The sequence below is a fragment of the Panulirus ornatus genome, chromosome 4, assembly GCF_036320965.1.
Source record: "Panulirus ornatus isolate Po-2019 chromosome 4, ASM3632096v1, whole genome shotgun sequence".
Classification (NCBI taxonomy): Eukaryota; Metazoa; Arthropoda; class Malacostraca; order Decapoda; family Palinuridae; genus Panulirus; species Panulirus ornatus.
In genome coordinates, this window is record NC_092227.1 from 84205006 (window position 1) to 84224519 (window position 19514).

General features: G+C 39.4%; 1 protein-coding gene across 7 annotated transcripts in view; it reads right to left on the minus strand.

The window, feature by feature from the left end:
• Nucleotides 1–19514, minus strand: part of LOC139746029 (uncharacterized) — a 271715-nt gene that overhangs the window by 18711 nt on the left and 233490 nt on the right. For 5 of the 7 annotated variants that reach the window (XM_071656902.1, XM_071656844.1, XM_071656852.1 and 2 more), the window contains one exon: nucleotides 16983–17039. The exons of 1 other annotated variant lie outside the window; for it this stretch is intronic. In XM_071656902.1, the coding sequence (XP_071513003.1) occupies nucleotides 16983–17039 (57 nt within the window). The remainder of the gene's footprint in view (nucleotides 1–16982; nucleotides 17040–19514) is intronic. One more of the 7 variants, XM_071656860.1, reaches the window with a different exon arrangement.

Genomic DNA, 19514 nt, shown 5'->3' on the forward strand with positions numbered 1-19514 from the left:
CACATAACAGCTACAGGAATGATCTGAATGTAGCCAATATTGAGGTTTGCATATAAAACTGACAAGGAATTAATGAGTGTTACTATTAAAGTTACATATTGCTCACAGAAGGAGTCACAACACATGTCCTGAGACTATCAGAAACAGAAAGATGAAGACATCATAAGTAGCAACGCCTATTTTCAATGTGGAAAACTGGTTTTTGCAACTATTGCCTCTTCATCAGCCTGCTTCTGACAGCCTCATTTGAGTGATGCACCTAGAAACAATGACGGTGTTATAGGTGCAAAAACCCAATTTCTATCTACAAAATAAGTTTATCTATGGCTGTCATGTGTAATGTACCGAAACCACAGCTCCCTTTCCACATCCAGGCCCCACAAAAACTTTCCATGGTTTACTTCAGACACTTCACATGCCCTGGTTCAATCTGTTGACAGCACGTCCACCCCGGTATACCACATTGTTCCAATTCACTCTATTCCTTGCATGCCTTTCACCCTCCTGTATGTTCAGACCCCAATTGCTCAAAATCTTTTTCACTCCATCCTTCCACCTCCAATTTGGTCTCCCACTTCTCCTCGTTCCCTCCACCTCTGACACATATATGTGTGATGTCTCCATGGTTGTTTAATTTGTTTATGGATGGGGTTGTTAGGGAGGTGAATGCAAGAGTTTTGGAAAGAGGGGCAAGTATGAAGTCTGTTGGGGATGAGAGAGCTTGGGAAGTGAGTCAGTTGTTGTTCGCTGATGATACAGTGCTGGTGGCTGTTTCATGTGAGAAACTGCAGAAGCTGGTGACTGAGTTTGGTAAAGTGTGTGAAAGAAGAAAGTTAAGAGTAAATGTGAAAAAGAGCAAGGTTATTAGGTACAGTAGGGTTGAGGGTCAAGTCAATTGGGAGGTAAGTTTGAATGGAGAAAAACTGGAGGAAGTAAAGTGTTTAAGATATCTGGGAGTGTATCTGGCAGCAGATGGAACCATGGAAGCGGAAGTTCATCATAGGGTGGGGGAGTGGGCGAAAATCCTGGGAGCCTTGAAGAATGTGTGGAAGTCGAGAACATTATCTCGGAAAGCAAAAATGGGTATGTTTGAAGGAATAGTGGTTCCAACAATGTTGTATGTTTGCGAGGCGTGGGCTATGGATAGAGTTGTGCGCAGGAGGGTGGATGTGCTGGAAATGAGATGTTTGAGGACAATGTGTGGTGTGAGGTGGTTTGATCGAGTAAGTAATGTAAGGGTAAGAGAGGTGTGTGGAAATAAAAAGAGCGTGGTTGAGAGAGCAGAAGAGGGTGTTTTGAAATGGTTTGGGCACATGGAGAGAATGAGTGAGGAAAGATTGACCAAGAGGATATATGTGTCGGAGGTGGAGGGAACAAGAAGTGGGAGACCAAAGTGGAGGTGGAAAAATGGATTGAAAAAGATTTTGAGTGATCGGGGCCTGAACATGCAGGAGGGTGAAAGGCGGGCAAGGAATAGAGTGAATTGGATCGATGTGGTATACTGGGGTTGACGTGCTGTCAGTGGATTGAATCAGGGCATGTGAAGTGTCTGGGGTAAACCATGGAAAGCTGTGTGGGGCCTGGATGTGGAAAGGGAGCTGTGGTTTCAGGCATTATTGCATGACAGCTAGAGACTGAGTGTGAACGAATGAGGCCTTTGTTGTCTTTTCCTAGCGCTACCCCGCACACATGAGGGGGGAGGGGGATGGTATTCCATGTGTGGCGAGGTGGCGATGGAAATGAATAAAGGCAGACAGTGTGAATTGTGTGCATGGGTATATATGTATGTGTCTGTGTGTGTATATATATGTGTACATTGAGATGTATAGGTATGTATATTTGCGTGTATGGACGTGTGTGTATATACATGTGTATGGGGGTGGATTGGGCCATTTCTTTCGTCTGTTTCCTTGCACTACCACGCAAACGCGGGAGAAAGCAACAAAGCAAAAAAAAAATATATATATATATATATATATATATATATATATATATATATATATATATATTTTTTTTTTTTTTTTTTTTGCCGCTGTCTCCCGCGTTTGCGAGGTAGCGCAAAGAAACAGACGAAAGAAATGGCCCAACCCACCCCATACACATGTATATACATACGTCCACACATGCAAATATACATACCTACACAGCTTTCCATGGTTTACCCCAGACGCTTCACATGCCCTGATTCAATCCACTGACAGCACGTCAACCCTGGTATACCACATCGCTCCAATTCACTCTATTCCTTGCCCTCCTTTCACCCTCCAGCATGTTCAGGCCCCGATCACACAAAATCTTTTTCACTCCATCTTTCCACCTCCAATTTCGTCTCCCACTTCTCCTCGTTCCCTCCACCTCCGACACATATATCCTCTTGGTCAATCTTTCCTCACTCATTCTCTCCATGTGCCCAAACCATTTCAAAACACCCTCTTCTGCTCTCTCAACCACGCTCTTTTTATTTCCACACATCTCTCTTATCCTTATGTTACTTACTCGATCAAACCACCTCACACCACACATTGTCCTCAAACATCTCATTTCCTGCACATCCATCCTCCTGCGCACAACTCTATCCATAGCCCACGCCTCGCAACCATACAACATTGTTGGAACCACTATTCCTTCAAACATACCCATTTTTGCTTTCCGAGATAATGTTCTCGACTTCCACACATTCTTCAAGACTCCCAGGATTTTCGCCCCCTCTCCCACCCTATGATCCACTTCCGCTTCCATGGTTCAATCCTCTGCCAGATCCACTCCCAGATATCTAAAACACTTTACTTCCTCCAGTTTTTCTCCATTCAAACTTACCTCCCAATTGACTTGACCCTCAACCCTACTGTACCTAATAACCTTGCTCTTATTCACACTTACTCTTAACTTTCTTCTTTCACACACTTTACCAAACTCAGTCACCAGCTTCTGCAGTTTCTCACATGAATCAGCCACCAGCGCTGTATCATCAGCGAACAACAACTGACTCACTTCCCAAGCTCTCTCATCCCCAACAGACTTCATACTTGCCCCTCTTTCCAAAACTCTTGCATTCACCTCCCTAACAACCCCATCCATAAACAAATTAAACAACCATGGAGACATCACACACCCCTGCCGCAAACCTACATTCACTGAGAACCAATCACTTTCCCCTCTTCCTACACGTACACATGCCTTACATCCTCGATAAAAACTTTTCACTGCTTCTAACAACTTGCCTCCCACACCATATATTCTTAATACCTTCCACAGAGCATCTCTATCAACTCTATCATATGCCTTCTCCAGATCCATAAATGCTACATACAAATCCATTTGCTTTTCTAAGTATTTCTCACATACATTCTTCAAAGCAAACACCTGATCCACACATCCTCTACCGCTTCTGAAACCACACTGCTCTTCCCCAATCTGATGCTCTGTACATGCCTTCACCTTCTCAATCAATACCCTCCCATATAATTTACCAGGAATACTCAACAAACTTATACCTCTGTAATTTGAGCACTCACTCTTATCCCCTTTGCCTTTGTACAATATATATATATATATATATATCCCTGGGGATAGGGGAGAAAGAATGCTTCCCACGTATTCCCTGCGTGTCGTAGAAGGCGACTAAAAGGGGAGGGAGCGGGGGGCTGAAAATCCTCCCCTCTCGTTTTTTTTTAACTTTCCAAAAGAAGGAACAGAGAACGAGGCCAGGTGAGGATATTCCCTCAGAGGCCCAGTCCTCTGTTCTTAACGCTACCTTGCTAATGCGGGAAATGGCGAATAGTATGAAAGAAAGATATACATATATATTTTCATACTATTCGCCATTTCCCGTGTTAGCAAGGCAGTGTTAAGAACAGAGGACTGAGTGTTTGAGGGAATATCCTCACTTGGCCTCCCTCCTCTGTTGCTTCTTTAGGAAAACTAAAAATGAGAGGGAAGGATTTCCAGCCCCCCTCTCCCTTCCCTTTCAGTCGCCTTCTACGACATGCAGGGAATATGTGGGAAGTATTCTTTCTCCCCTCTCCTCAGAAGGAAATAAGCTTCAGGCTTGTGTGTATGGGAAAGACTTAGGCGTTATCATAATCCCTAATCTATCACCCAAGTCCAACCTTAGGAGAACAGTTATGGAGATTAACTGTCTGCAAACAAATATTACAAGTGCATTCAAGTTCATGGACAAGGAAATAATCAGTAAGTTGTTCATATCTTACATAAGGCCAAAATGAATATGTTTCTCAACTTGGTCACTACACTTAAAAAAGCACAAAGAGCTAACAGAGAAGGTCCTGAGGAAAGCAACAGAGAAGGTACCAGAATTAAGACACCAGAGTTACAAGGAAATGTTAGAGGCCTCAAGGATGCCAACCATGGAAGAGACAAGAGTGAATCGGTGACCTGATTACAACCTTTTAATTTTTATAACAGACTGTTGGTGTATACAGCTGAAAAATTCTTTGAGAGAGGTATGAATACAACAATCAGAGGATATAACAATAAAAGATGTGAAGTACTTCAAAAATATTTGAATGGTGGATGATCGAAACAAAATGAAGGAAGGCATGATAAATACACACAGCTAAGAGAAACTCAACAAGCTGTGTGACAGAAGAATGTTTGACAGGTGGGGCCCCACAAGTCTAAAACTCCATACCCATACAGTATAAATAAGTTATCACAAATAGGTAATTATATACACTTGCCAGCAGATATGGACTTCTACCTGAATAAACATGCAGATGATGCAAGGTCATAATGGAAGTGAAAAATGAGGACTGCATCAACTAACAAAGGAGCCGACATATACTGACTCCAAAGTCAGTCTGCATCATGAATGATGAAGCTCAACCCAAGTAACTGTAGAGTAATGAGGATGGATTACAGGAAAAGGCCTCAATATGAATACTATCTAGCAGGAAATAAGCTGCAGGAATCTGAGTGATAGACACTATGGAGTCAACATCATCCCTAACATGTCACCAGTGTCACACTTTAGGAGAATAGGCCAAATGTCAGTTAGCAAACATCAAAAATACATTCAAGTTCATGGACAACTATTTAGCTATCTGTTTAAGTCATATGTAGGGCCAAAACTGACATGTGCATCTTCTGGTCATAACACCAAAAGATGAGTAAAGAGCTAACAGAGGAGGTCCAAAGGAGGGTAACAAAGATGATTCCAGAATTAAGAAAGATAAGTCACACGGAAAGGCTACAAGTCTCGAATCTGTTTAAAGTGAAAGAGCGAAGAACAAAGGGTGATTGGATCACAATCTTCAAGTTTTTAAAAGAGTTTGGTGACATACATAGAGAACAGCTCTTCTAGAGATGAAGGGATAGAACAGAGGACATAACATAAAATTAAATAAGAAACTTTTTCAAAATCATGTGAAGAACTACTTTTATAGTATAAGAGTGGTGGATGAATGGAATAAAATGAATGAATACATGGTTAATGCAGATTGCATGTGAAATCTAAAAAGTTTAATAATCACTAAGAATGTTCAAGCGATGGGGCTCCATAGGTGTAAACCTCCTTCTCCATTAAAAACAAATAGATAATTACAAATTAGTTATACACACATACAACCCTCCCTAAAATTCACTACAGCAAGCAAATCATCAAAAGCAAATGCACACATAAAACCCTCCCTAAAATTCACCACAGCAAGCAACTCATCAAAAGCAGTCACAGATGCCAAAAATAATTTTAATAATAAACTGTAAACTTTTCAGCAGTGAAAATAACACAATCCCATTAGCAATCGTCAGTTAAAAGTCATGGGCCCAACAGTTCTGCTGAATACACATGTTCAGTAGTTTGAAAAGACCCTTAACCTATCTCCCTGCAAGCTGGAAATGTTACTGATACTAACATGCAAATACAAGACAGATGATATCACTGTAATTTTCCTTTTGAAGCTAAAATCTCAAATTACCACAAAAAATACTTGAGTAATGGAAATGGAATCAAAAGCAAAATGCCAGTAATAAGTCTCAGCCTACCTGCACTTTCTAACAAGGAATGTACTATAATTGTCTTATACGCATATCTAGCAATAACTTAATAAAACACTCTGATAAGGAAATGTTAATACATTTTCCTGTTATTTGGCATCTTTTCATACAGCAGCACCCCATACTCATACAACTTATCTTACTCATCCATAATTCCCCCCACAATCACTGGCTCATATACCTAACTCTTATCCCTCACAAATCGTTAAAGGCAGACCTGAATATATCTATGACCTAACGTACAATCCAAAAGAGAGACCTACACAACCTTCCTCACACACACATGTCAGCTCAACCCAACCCATCTCATGCCATGTGAAAGGGGCACAATGGCTTTGTACTGTTTTGGGAAACTCCAAAACAGCTATCTGCTAAAGCATGCCTATGAGGGTTGCAACAGAAGGTAAACAAACATTTACAAAGGTAAGTGAAGAGTGTATTAGGATATATATCTGTGGAGGAAAAGTTATGAAGATAGCGACAGTGGGTTCATATGAGCAACAACTGCTAGACATCGAGGGTGAGAGACCCTTCAGGGCAAAAAAGTTTTGATTTTGTCAACTTATGCTTGGAACAAAGAACTGCTATTGAGCACAAACTTGCAATCCCACCCACATACAAACCTTACATGCAAATTTTATATACTTATTCAGACACTAACACATACTACCTTGGACATAGTCTTCTCAGGATAAACTAAACGCTGTTCAGTCAAAGAAAAAACTAAAATGCATACAACTCTACTGAAGACAATATTGTGCAGGGAACTGCAGGAGCAATACTGGCAGCCATTCAGATAAAGGAAATGATAAATGCACCTACAAAATCTATTAAATCAATATCAACAGCTGTTCAGTAAGAGAAAGGGACTAAAAAAAGAGAGTGACGACAGAAGTGGGCAGGGAAGTTTAGAAGTTATAATTTTGGCAGATCATCAGAGCACGGGGATGATGAAAGATTTTATAGAAACTTAGAGACACAGAAGTCAACACTTCTGCACTGAGGGATTTAGCTGAAAAATAGGTGGCATCAAAATGAGAAACATAAGTACAACATGACAGTGATAGACAGAAATCACTGGTTATCTTTTGCTTGGAGGAAGATCATACACCCGATAAGGAAGAAAGGGGAAAATACAAGGAGATGCATATCAAAAGACTGCTGGAGGTTATAGGACTGCTACATGAGATTTCCGGGATAAAGGAAAGGAGAAGAATTGGTGATAATTACATGCCAAGCATGTTGAGATGCGACTATGTGGGATGATCTTTGTTTCACTGTGAAAGATTTGAGTGTATGTGATTGCTAGGCAGTCAATGATGGTTATGAAAGCAGTATTTTGCAAGGTTTGCAGAGGGTTGAAGACCAAGCACATGAGGCATAGTTTAAAATGAACTGTGTGTACCGGATGTTGATGGATTCTTTTTCTTGTCCAAATATGATGCCAATTAGTGTTCAGAGGGCATTTAGTTTGTGTGCTGTTTTGGCAATAATGTTATTGGCGTGGGCAGTGAATGTCATGTGTGCCATATGTGATCCTCAGAACTGTTGGGATTTTGCAATGTGGGAGAGACTATTCATTCAAAGTGTATGGAGGGTGTGAGCAGCATTTGTGTCCATCACTGGTTAAAAAAGTGATTGAACATTTTTGTGGAGATGCAGACATTCTCTTCTGGGTGCCACTGTTCTAGCTGTGTAACATAGTGCTAGATGTTTGGTGTTGGTTCTGCGGTGTGAGAATGTTGTTATGTGATTGTGAGATCTTTACATACGAAAGGACCTTCATGTTGAGGTTTGCCTGAGGTAATGGGAGGTTGTGCTGGAAGAAACTGGAGAGAGTTGGAGAAAGGAATATTCTTCAGAACTCCACTGCATAGTTTAAGTGTTTTAGAAAAGTGACTCTGGCGTAGCATCTTGCTATGAAATTGGCCAACCACTTTTTGTCACTTGTGGAGGATGGTAACAAGTATTTTTTGTGCAAGGATATGTTAGGGGACAGTGTTAAATGCTTTGTAGATGTCTAGAGCTACTAGTACTGTTTGGGATTGGGGTTATGGCTGGTAGAATCCATCCAGGTTATGTTGTATGAGCTCAGTGTGTAATATGTCGGTAAAGTATTTGGTATGAAGCCATGTTGAGTGGGTAAAAGTGAAAAGTTTTGTTTGATTCTGTTGTGGATCATTTTTTCACCGAGTTTGAATATTGAATGGACTGGACTGGATTATAAGTTTAGCCTCACAAGCCAAGCACTGGGCTTCTAAAGCTATTCAGCACTCTTATCAATACAGATTAAAATATTCTAAAATATTCTATCTTACAAATACATTTTAATAAAAGAAAATACATATACATATATTTTATCCCTGGGGATAGGGGAGAAAGAATACTTCCCACGTATTCCCTGCATGTCATAGAAGGCGACTAAAAGGGGAGGGAGCGGGGGGGCTGGAAATCCTCCCCCTCTTTTTTTTTTTTTTTTTTTTTTTTTTTTTTTTTTTTTTTTCCCCCCCCCCCCCAAAAGAAGGAACAGAGAAGGGGGTCAGGTGAGGATATTCCCTCAGAGGCCCAGTCCTCTGTTCTTAACGCTACCTTGCTAATGCGGAAAATGGCGAATAGTTTGAAAGAAAAGATATTTTATACACATACATACACATATATGCGTGGAAACAGAAATGATACAGGGCAGGAGGAGGAGAGGGGAGAAGAGCAGTTTGGAGGGTTTTATGACTGGTATCATGTTGGCAAGTTTCCAGATGTTAAGAACTTTGAAGTGTAGCCAGGAGGACTTGAAGATATCTATAAGCACTTAAGATTTCAAATGGGCCAGGGAGTTTTTTGTGAAAGTTCAATGTCTTATAAGGGTCTGTTGCAGAAGAAATATCTAAGGTTTTCATTGCACTGCTTGTATCAGATGGAGCAATGGGTGGGTGGGCAGTTGTTTCTGAATGGATTTTGCATAGGATTTTCATGACCTGTTTCTTGTTTTTGGGCCAATGTGGTTGGTTTGAGACAGATTTTTGAGTAGCATCTCATTGTCTCATGAGTATGCTTGTGTGTTCTCTGGGGCTAGACTGATGCAATAATAGTGAATTTTCTTTAATGTGCACAAGCATTTGTTGCTAGGGGTCTTGTATTCATCGTGTTGAGGAAGGAGTTCCAGTTTTCAGTCAGTCTTTCAGTAATTAAGTTTGTAATAGTGTTAATTAGAGTCTGGATGTGTTCTCTTGATTTCTACTGCTGGTGTGTGGTTGTGTCTGGGATGGATTCTTTATATTATGGTGTGTGTGTATCTTGTAAGGAGAAATTAGGATGATTTTTTTTCTGTGCCCCTGTGGAAAGTGGATTTCAGTGGAGATGTTTATGAAGTGTGAGACCCCATAAGCTTGGGATGAGAAATCATCTGCAATGAAATTTTGGAGCTTTGTTTCCATGTACTAGTTTCTGAGTTTGAGGGATTGAGTGAAAGGAAAATGATGAGAGTAAATGTGAATAAAAGCAAGGTTATCAGGTTTAGCTGTGAAAAGAGAGGTTAATAAGAATGTCAGTTTGAATGGAGAGAACTTGGACAAAGCGGAGTGCTTTAAATACCTGGGAATAGATATTGCAGCAAATGGAACCACGGGAACTAAAGTGAGACACACGGTGGGTGAGGGGCAAAGTTCTTGGGGGCATTGATGAACGTGTGGAAAGAGAGGTTCTTTTCTTTAGGTCTTGGGTGCACTGAGAAATGCGTGGAAAGGGTGGCCACTTTCGAGGGCAAAGACAGGTATGTTTGATGATATAGTTGCCCCGATAGTGCAATATGGATGTGAAGTAAGGGCTTTTGATAATAATGTCATGGACTTCATAAATGTGTTAGAAATAAAATCTTTGACAATAATACGTGGCATAAGGAAGGCTGACTGAACAAGAAAAGACTGAGAAGTGTGGTAGTAAGGGGATCATGTATTAGAAAGCTGAAGGGGGTGTGCTGAAATGGTTTGGACATATGAAGATGATGAGTGAGAAAAGAATGGCTAAGAAGATATACCAGTCTGAAGTGGAAGGAATAAGAAAAGAGGAAGCCAAGGAGAAGGTGGAATGATGGAGTGAAAGATGCTTTGAAGACTTGGGGCCTAAACATGCAAGCATGCAAGGAATACAGCAAAGTGGAGAGATGTGGTTTACAGGGGATTGATGTGCTGTCAATGGGCAGCACCAAGCATGTGATGCGGCTGAGGAAAACCATGGAAAGGTCTGCTGGAGAATGGAAGTAAGTAAATGAGGCAATTTCTTCATCTGTCCCTGGCTACCTCGCTGATACGGGAAATGGTGAACATATATACATTTACTTATATACATAAGTATATATGCAGAACCTTCACCAGTGGTGATTGTGCGAGTATCTATAGAGGCTTCCCATCTTATGCAAGGGTTACATTCCTAATAATAATGCATACATCAAACTTTGCACAAGAAGTAAATCATATCACTTAAAATCCCATTACCTGGAATAGTTGAGCCTCCCATCCCTAGTTACTGGTTCATTTTCTCTGGTACCACTCTGCATGGGTGTATATTTCTTATCACTACTGTATGTCTCACACTGTACTATACTTGCCCACTACACTTACAACACCCTAAACTTCAGACTGCAACATCAAAACATTAAAAATACCACCACACTGAGCAACAGAAATACAGGAAAGAAATTACAAACTAAAGAAAAGAACCATGGAAGATATTATCAAACTATAAAAAAAAATTAATTTACTTTAATCCTAGTAAAGCTCAAACTCTGTGAAGTTGGCATTTTTGTGGTGGGTGACAAAGAACTTAATTGAATATAACGAAGATGGAGATGAGATAGGAATCATATCATCACGGTCAACACCAAAGGTAGTGGGTTGCAATGGCAGGTCTGGAGCATAGGAACTGAAAGGTTGTGAAGACTGAGGTAGAGCAGGCTGTTCAATCTTCCTTAAAACCTTCTTTTCACTTTTTTCAGTTTCTTTTTTGCAGTCTAGCACCTCACCACTCCCTCTGTTTACATCTAAAAACTGTGAGCCTTTCAGACCCATTACTCAAGCCATGCCATTGCCAGTGCTATTCACAAAATGCAATAACCATCTCCATAGTGTTGAACTGTTTTGGCTCTTCAACTGGTTAATCTTCATTCTCTGCTGTCTCCTCTACCATCTCAGGTGTTTCAAAAGATATTCCCTTGAAAGCTCAGCTCCATGAGATTCTATGAGCTCGTACACATCACTGGCATCCAACTCCAGCTCATGTTCCTCTGCCAGCTTCACAATATTCTCGGTCACACCACATTGGGTTTCATCTTTCTCAAAACCTCAAAATCTGTGTAACTGGGGGCACTTATTTTTCTAAACACCTTTTAACATGTTTGAGTAACAAGGCCTTTGCAGTATAAATGCCTTACTAGATGTTGTAGAACTTCTAAAAATCACTTAATCTTTTCAGGATCTCTCTCAATGGCCTGTTAAGCTTGGACAAAGGTCTTGTATAGGTAACATATTCTAAAATTAGCAATAACCTGTTGGTCCATCAGTTGGAGCACTGAAGCAGTATTGTGTGGCAGAAGTACTACTTTCATGCTTGAGCTGAAGATCATCTGAAAGTACTGGATGGCTAGGAGCATTGTCAAACACCAGCAGAATGTTGAATGGTATGTCTTCCTCATGGCAATTATTTTTCCACCTCAGGAATAAAACAATAAATGAACCAGTCCTCGAAAATGGTAGTTTTGATCCAAGCCTTTGGGTTTGTAAGAAAATATACAGGCAGTGCAGCCTCACTGATACCCTTAATTACTCTGGAATCTCCTGAGTGATGAACAACCAGTAGTTAATGCCTGCCATCTCCCACTACGATAGCTCTGAGCAAGAGTGTTTTGCAGTCATAAATCCTTTTCTTTTCCCAAAAATAACCCTGTATCATCAACAATGAATGTATGCTATACTGTGTATCCACCTTTACCAATATTATTCAAAACATCAGCATACAATCTCACTGCTTTCATATCAGCACTCACAGCCTAACCACTCCCTTTAACATTATGAAAATTAGCACATGCCTTAATCTACTGAACCATCCATGACTAGCCACAATTTAAAAGTCAAGATTAATGAGACTGGTGTTTCAAAGTGTGAGCACCAACAACCTGCCTCAGTGTACCTTTGCCTATCTTTAAGGATGTTCTTTCTTCAAAAAGACCTCTTGCCTTCATTTACATTACCGTGAAACTTAAAAGTACATGACATTGAATCTGTTCTTCCCTTCAAAAAAGCATATAATTTTTCTATCTCATGACTAGCATCAGCTCAATTCTTGGTTATAATATAGTATCAGCTCACTTCTTGGTTTTAACATAGCATCAGCTCACTTCTTGGTTATAACAGTTGATTTTAAAGGTGCCAAACCTTTTAAGTGTTGCTTAGTGCTCAATGTAATTCACAACTGTGTTTTGCTGTTGAGTAGCTACCCCTAAGCTCATGTGAAATGGAAGTGTGTGTTTTCCTGCCTTCATGCTTTTTTTACAATGTTCATTTTCATCTCTAGATCAATTATCTTGTGTATGAGAGGAGGTCTTACACTCTTATCATTACCTGGATATTTTCTAATCATTATAAGTTACAAAAAAGGCCAATATTTACATCAAAATTCTGAAACAATGAGGTGGAGCTGTGCACATAAGTACTGTAACTACATTACTATTTATGTAAGACACGTGCCTTGGGAAAGAGGTTGCCTGCCTAATGCATCCCTCCACTGTATTCCTCCAGGGACGCTAAGTGTTTCCATTACTAAAGCTATTTTTCCATGTCTCGAAAAAATATTGTACTTGAGTTATGGGGAAATTTGCATAAAGTTGGATCTCTATATGCCAGGTCTTAAGTAAATATGGGAGCCTCTGTAGGGAAAGAGTTCTGTGTCCATATTCCCTGCATGTCGTAAAAGGCGACTAAGAGAGGCAGGACCAAAGGTCTGGAAACCCTTCCCTTCTTGTATATCAATTTCTAAAAGAGGAGAGAGATGAAAGGGCCAGGTGAGTGTTCAAACTACTGAGGCATAAGTTTGTTGAGTATACGTGGTAAGTTGTATGGGAGGGTACTGAGTGAGAAGTTGAAGTCATGTACAGAGCATCAAACTGGGGAGGAGCACTGTGCTTTCAGAAGTGCTGGAGGTTGTGTGGATCAGGCGTTTGCTTTAAAGAATATGTGAGAAATTTCTAAAAAAAAAAAACACAATAAACAATGCATTTATATGTGCCATCTATGGATCTGGAGAACATATATATGATAGGGTTGATAGAGATGCATTGTGAAAGGTCTTAAGAAAATACAATGTGGGAGGTTAAGCTCCTAGAAGCACAGAAGTTTTTATTAAGGGTGTAAGGCATGTGTAAAAGAATGAATAGGGGAGAGTGAATGGCTCTAAGTGAAGAAAGGTCAGCAGCAGGGGTGTGTGATGTCACCACAGCTGTTAAATTTGTTTCAAGATGGGGTGGTGAGGGAGGTAAATGCAAGAGTCAAGGAGAAAGGGGCAAGTATGCAGTATGTGGGGATGAGAGGGCCTGGGAAGTGAGTCAGTTGTTGTTTACTGATGGTACAGCACTGGTGGCAAATTCAAGTGGGAAACTTCAAAAAAATGGTAACAGAGTTTGGAAAAGTGTAAGAAAGGAGAAAGTTGAGAATAAATGTGAATAAAAGCAATGTTATGCAGGGATGAGGAACAAGTTATTTGGGATACAAGTTTGAATGTAGAAAAATTTGTGGAAGTGAAGTGTTTTAGACAACTAGGAGTGGAAATGGCAGCAAATGGAGCCATGAAAGCAGAAGTGAGTCTTAGGGTAGGGGAAGGGGCAAAGGTTGATAGAGATGCATTGTGGAAGGTCTTACGAATATATGATGTGGGAGGTACGCTCCTAGAAGCACTGAGAACATTTTATCAAGGGTTTAGGGCATGTATATGAGTAGGAATAGAAGGTAATGAATGGCTCCAAGTGAAGGTAGGTTTGCAGCAGGTGTGTGATGTCACCACAGTTGTTTAATTTGTTTAAGGATGGGATGGTGAGGGAGGTAAATGCAAGAGAGTAGGAGAAAGGGAAGAGTATGCAGTATGTGGGGGATGAGAGAGCCTGGGAAGTGTCAGTTGTTTGTTTACTGATGATACAGCACTGGTGGCTGATTCGAGAGACACTTTAGAAATTGGTGACTGAGTTTGGAAGAGTGTGTGAAAGGAGAAAGTTGAAAGAAAATGTGAATAAAATCAAGGTTCAGCAGGGCTGAAGGACAAGTTAGTAGGGATGTAACTTTGAATGGAGAAAAAGTGGAGGAAGTGAAGCCTTATAGATATCTGGGAGTGGAAATGGCAGGGAAAGAAATCATGGAAGTGGAAGTGAGTCTTAGGGTGGGGGAAAGGGTGATGAAGAATTTGTGGAAAGGGGGAACTATCTCAGAGGGCAAAAATGGTATGTTTGAAGGAATAGGGTGGATGTGTCGGAAATGAAATGTTTGAGGACAGCATGTAGTATGAGGTGAATTGATCAAGTAAGTAATGAAAAGGTAAGAGAGATGTGTGGTAATAGAAAACAGTGTGGTTGAGAGAGCAGAAGAGGATGTGCTGAAATGGTATAAACATACGAAGAGAATGAGTTAAGAAAGGTTGACAAAGAGGATATATGTGTCAGAAGTGGAGGGAACAAGGAGAATGGGGGAGACCAACTTTGAGATGGATGGAAGGAGTGAAAAAGATTTTTAGGGATCAGGGACCTGAACATTCAGGAGGGTGAAAGGCTTCCACAGGATTGAGTGAGTTAGAATGATGTGGTATACTGGGGGTTGACTTGAGAGGACAAGAGATAAGGAAGGTATGTGAGTCAGTTGTTGTTCGCTGATGATATAGCGCTGGTGGCTGACTCAGGTGAGAAACTGCAGAAGCTGGTGACTGAGCTTGGTAAAGTGTGTGAAAGAAGAAAGCTGAGAGTAAATATAAATAAGAGCAAGGTTATTAGGTACAGTAGGGTTGAGGGACAAGTTAATTGGGAGGTAAGTTTGAATGGAGAAAAAGTGGAGGAAGTGAAGTGTTTTAGATATCTGGGAGTGGATTTGGCAGCGGATGGAACCAGGGAAGCGGAAGTGAGTCATAGGGTGGGGGAGGGGGCGAAAGTTCTGGGAGTCTTGAAAAATGTGTGGAGGGCGAGAACATTATCTCGAAAAGCAAAAATGGGTATGTTTGAAGGAATAGTGGTTCCGACAATGTTATATGGTTGCGAGGCGTGGGCTATAGATAGTGTTGTGCGGAGAAGGGTGGATGTGTTGGAAATGAGATGTTTGAGGACAATATGTGGTGTGAAGTGGTTTGATCGAGTAAGTAATAAAAGGGTAAGAAAAATGTGTGGTAATAAAAAGTGTGTGGTTGAGAGAGCAGAAGAGGGTGCTTTGAAATGGTTTGGTCACATAGAGAGAATGAGTGAGGAAAGATTGACCAAGAGGATTTATGTGTCAGAGGTGGAGGGAACGAGGATAAGCGGGAGACCAAATTGGAGGTGGAAAGATGGAGTGAAAAAGATTTTGAGTGATCAGGGCCTGAATATGCAGGAGGGTGAAAGGCATGCAAGGAATAGAGTGAATTGGAATGATGTGTGGCGGCGTGGCGACAGGAATGAATAAGGGCAGACAGTATGAATTATGTACATGTGTATATATGTATATGTCTCTGTGTGTATATATATGTATACGTTGAGATGTATAGGTATGTATATGTGCATGTCTGGACGTGTATGTATATACATGTGTTTGTGGGTGGGTTGGGCCATTCTTTCGTCTGTTTCCTTGTGCTACCTCGCTAACGCGGGAGACAGCGACAAAGTATAATAAATAAATAAATAAATAGATAAATAAACCCTAATCCTGAAGTAGGAGTTGTGGGAGTGTGTGAAAGTGTAAGGAGGTGATTTCTAGACTGATGTGTATAAAAATGAAAATGGATGGCAAGAGATGGGCAATTATTAGCGTCTATGCAACTGGCCATGGGAAGAAAGATCATGAGAGGCAATTGTTTTGGGAACAGCTGAGTGAGTGTGTCAGCATTTTTGATGCAAGAAACCAGGTATTAGTGATGCGTGATTTGAATGTGAAGATGTGGCACCTGAAGAGAATGTTGGGGACAAGGGGTATTCAGTATCAAGAAAGGAAATAGTGAACAATTATGGAGGTGTGTACTTAAAAAGAACTGATAACTGGGAATCAGTTTAAAACGAGGGACATATACAAGTACACCTATGTGAATAAGATAAATGGTCAGCAGGCATTACTGGATTACATATCACATGATAGGCAAGTAAAATAGGGACTTTTGGGAGTAAATGTTTTACGAGGGGCAGCAGGTGGGATGTCTGATCACTATTTTGTGGAGGCAAAGGAACGGGCATCATATATATAGATACTAGTACCATAAAGTCAACATTAAGGAACAAATTCATGAAAAAAGCATTATAAATCCATAATTATTAGATTTACAACTAGCAGTAACACACATCTCAGAAAACTTGCTGTAATGGTGGTTAGTATTTGGTGTAAATGGAATTTAAGAGAAATCATTAAAGAACATATTCATGTAAAACAGAAATGTTTAAGGCAAAATAACACTTGTTGCAAGTTAATAATCATCGTAAACATACACACGGCTAATGGCTAGCTCTACAAACCTTATTCATCTCAGGGATACCAGCTGGGTTCACCCTTTCATATGTAAAAGTGTTAATACTACTGAACTAATAGGATTCCAGTTCATTTATACACTTATTAGATAATCTCACTAATTCAAACTTGTATCTTAACACAACACTGAAGGCCTGCATTAGTAGAACATGCAAAGGCAGTCAAATAAGGCAAGTACTTCAATATCCATGTTTCCTGAACAATGAGTATTAATGCCACACAAAACCATGCAAACTCCCTTGCCTTCAGATGTACCACTTTGCAGCTGTAAATATGAACTATGAAGATAGAAAGGAATATCTGAAAAGAGGAAGAGTGGTTCCTTGTTGATTTTATTCCTAAAGTGATTGTCATGAAGTCATCAGCGTTTATGTTACCTTTTCAAAAATGAATATCATAATAAACTTTGCATGCAAGAAAATGAGCAGTAATTAATCATTCATATGTAAATCAAGAGATAAAGTAAAAGCAAGTACAAAGCATAAAAGGAATACAAAATTTCAACTCATTCATTATGAAACAATCATAAAGCAAGTCATAATTTTCATTCAATATCAAATCAGTCATAAATTTCACTTTTATCATTTTCTTGTTTCAGAATTTGTGAACAATGTCTGTTTTTCCTAATAATCTGAAATTTTTGTATGCTAAACTAGTGCCATAAAATATGAGCCCTCAACTGTGGTTAAATGGGAAAGCTACTCCAAAATTATGAGTAAAATGAAGAAAGGAACTACTGTTTACATAGTAAGGCCCTTTTTTATATTCATAAAACTACATCTAATCAAATATATCATGGAAGGGCAAGTGCTGAAACTTCTCAGAGCTCGTAATCCACATCAAACAAAAGAACTATCTTATTCTGGCACATTTTGAATACCTTCTTTAAACCTTGTAACTTTATTTCATTCATACAGGCTGAAAAAAAGGGCTGAAAGCTGACTCTGCTAATATCTAATGTGTAGATAAAAGATGGACTACGAGAGTGGAGATTTAAATAACAGTGGCTCTCTCTGTTCTTAACAAAGAGAATGTCACTAATACCTGGATTCTTGAGTTATGAACTTGTATAGAGCTTGTCACTGTATATTGATTAAGATCCACACTAATGCAACACATACACTCTATCAAATACATCTAATGTATCCCTTAGCAGTTCATTCTTAATACAAACTTTTCTGTTAAAGATCAGGAAAGTTTATATTCTCATCTGATATTTTTTCATGCATTCTTTTAAAGGACCTCATGACAAAAATCTTAAAATGTTATAAATTCATCTCCAATACACTACATTTAGCACTATCACTCTCTATATTATAAAATTTATCAACGGTTTAATATCTAGAAGACATCACTTGCTGAAGAAACCCTCCTTTTCTCTAGAAATATTCTTCTCCTATAAAGTACGTAAGCAGATGTATACTGCTTCTCCCACGTGACTGCCAAATCAACATGCAAATGTACCTATTGCCATTGCTGAATTTCTGACACTTGAAGGAGTGAAAACATTAATAATGCAAGTGTCTCTAGAAGATTTTGCATGTGCCTGTTTCAATAGGAAATGTTGTCACTATCTGATTAATGAGAAAGATATCAATCTTTGTAAATGGTTGGTCATCTATGCTATTTTTGTTACTAATATGTGACTGTACCTGCACTGATTTTCTGCAGTCTTTATCCTATCCATCTGAGTAACCCCTAGGCATCTCTTAGGATATACTATTCGACAGCCTTCACTACATCAGCTATTCTATTGCTGCAAACCAACCAAAATTATGTGCACTGGAAAGCATTACACCACTCCTCAAAATATATTTACATCTTTTACTCAAAACACCAACATTCTATAAGCACTTAAAAACTTAGACTTCTCATACCAATCAAACTCAGAGTATAATCCAATATCAGTTCAAAGCATTCTATTACTCTTCAGTCCTTCCTATCATATTTTACATGCAAAATCTTCCCATAAAAAAACTTTCTTCCATATCCTCTCCAATTTCTTTAAAACTACCTGCAACTCATTTCCTAAACCCTAATCATCACTAAAACATTTGACTAAGCAACACTCTTTACTGTCACTGCCATTCCTTCAGGATAGCAAAAAAAAATTATGGCAATAACTCTAGTAATATGAACAACAAATAAATGGCTTTCTTGTTTACATAACATATGCCATTTCATATATTCAAAGTGTACTAACTCGCACAGAATTTCCTTCAAATAAGTACTATACACCTATCCACCTACGTCTACAAATCAATTCCTGGTGAACAATGTATATTGTCTCAGAAACACCCATCATTGTATGTCAACACATCTATCTTAGGTTGCATCACTTCTCACTCACTCATATATTTTTTCTTTCTGAAGAACAGTGCATGCAAAGACATGCATGTACACATGTACACACAGAAATACAGACATACACACATATAGTAAGGGACTGATAAATGTATACATAAAAAGTTATTTAAGCATACACAAATGCATGCACTCTGTTTGGCTGTCAATCCCCCCCCCCCTCTCTCTCTCTCTCTCATTCACAAAACAAAGTAAATGACTATGGAAATTTATGACTCGTAAAAATATAGGCTATGAATAACCCAACCAATATAAGTATGATCTCACCCCTATAAGGAAGTGAGATCATGTCAGTTCATCATCAGGAATAAAAGGAAATCAAATATCTGATTCTGCTTGTGTATAGCCTTGAAGATTTACAACACTGGGAGATATCATGCCACGAGCTGACCAAGAAGAACTTTCTAAACT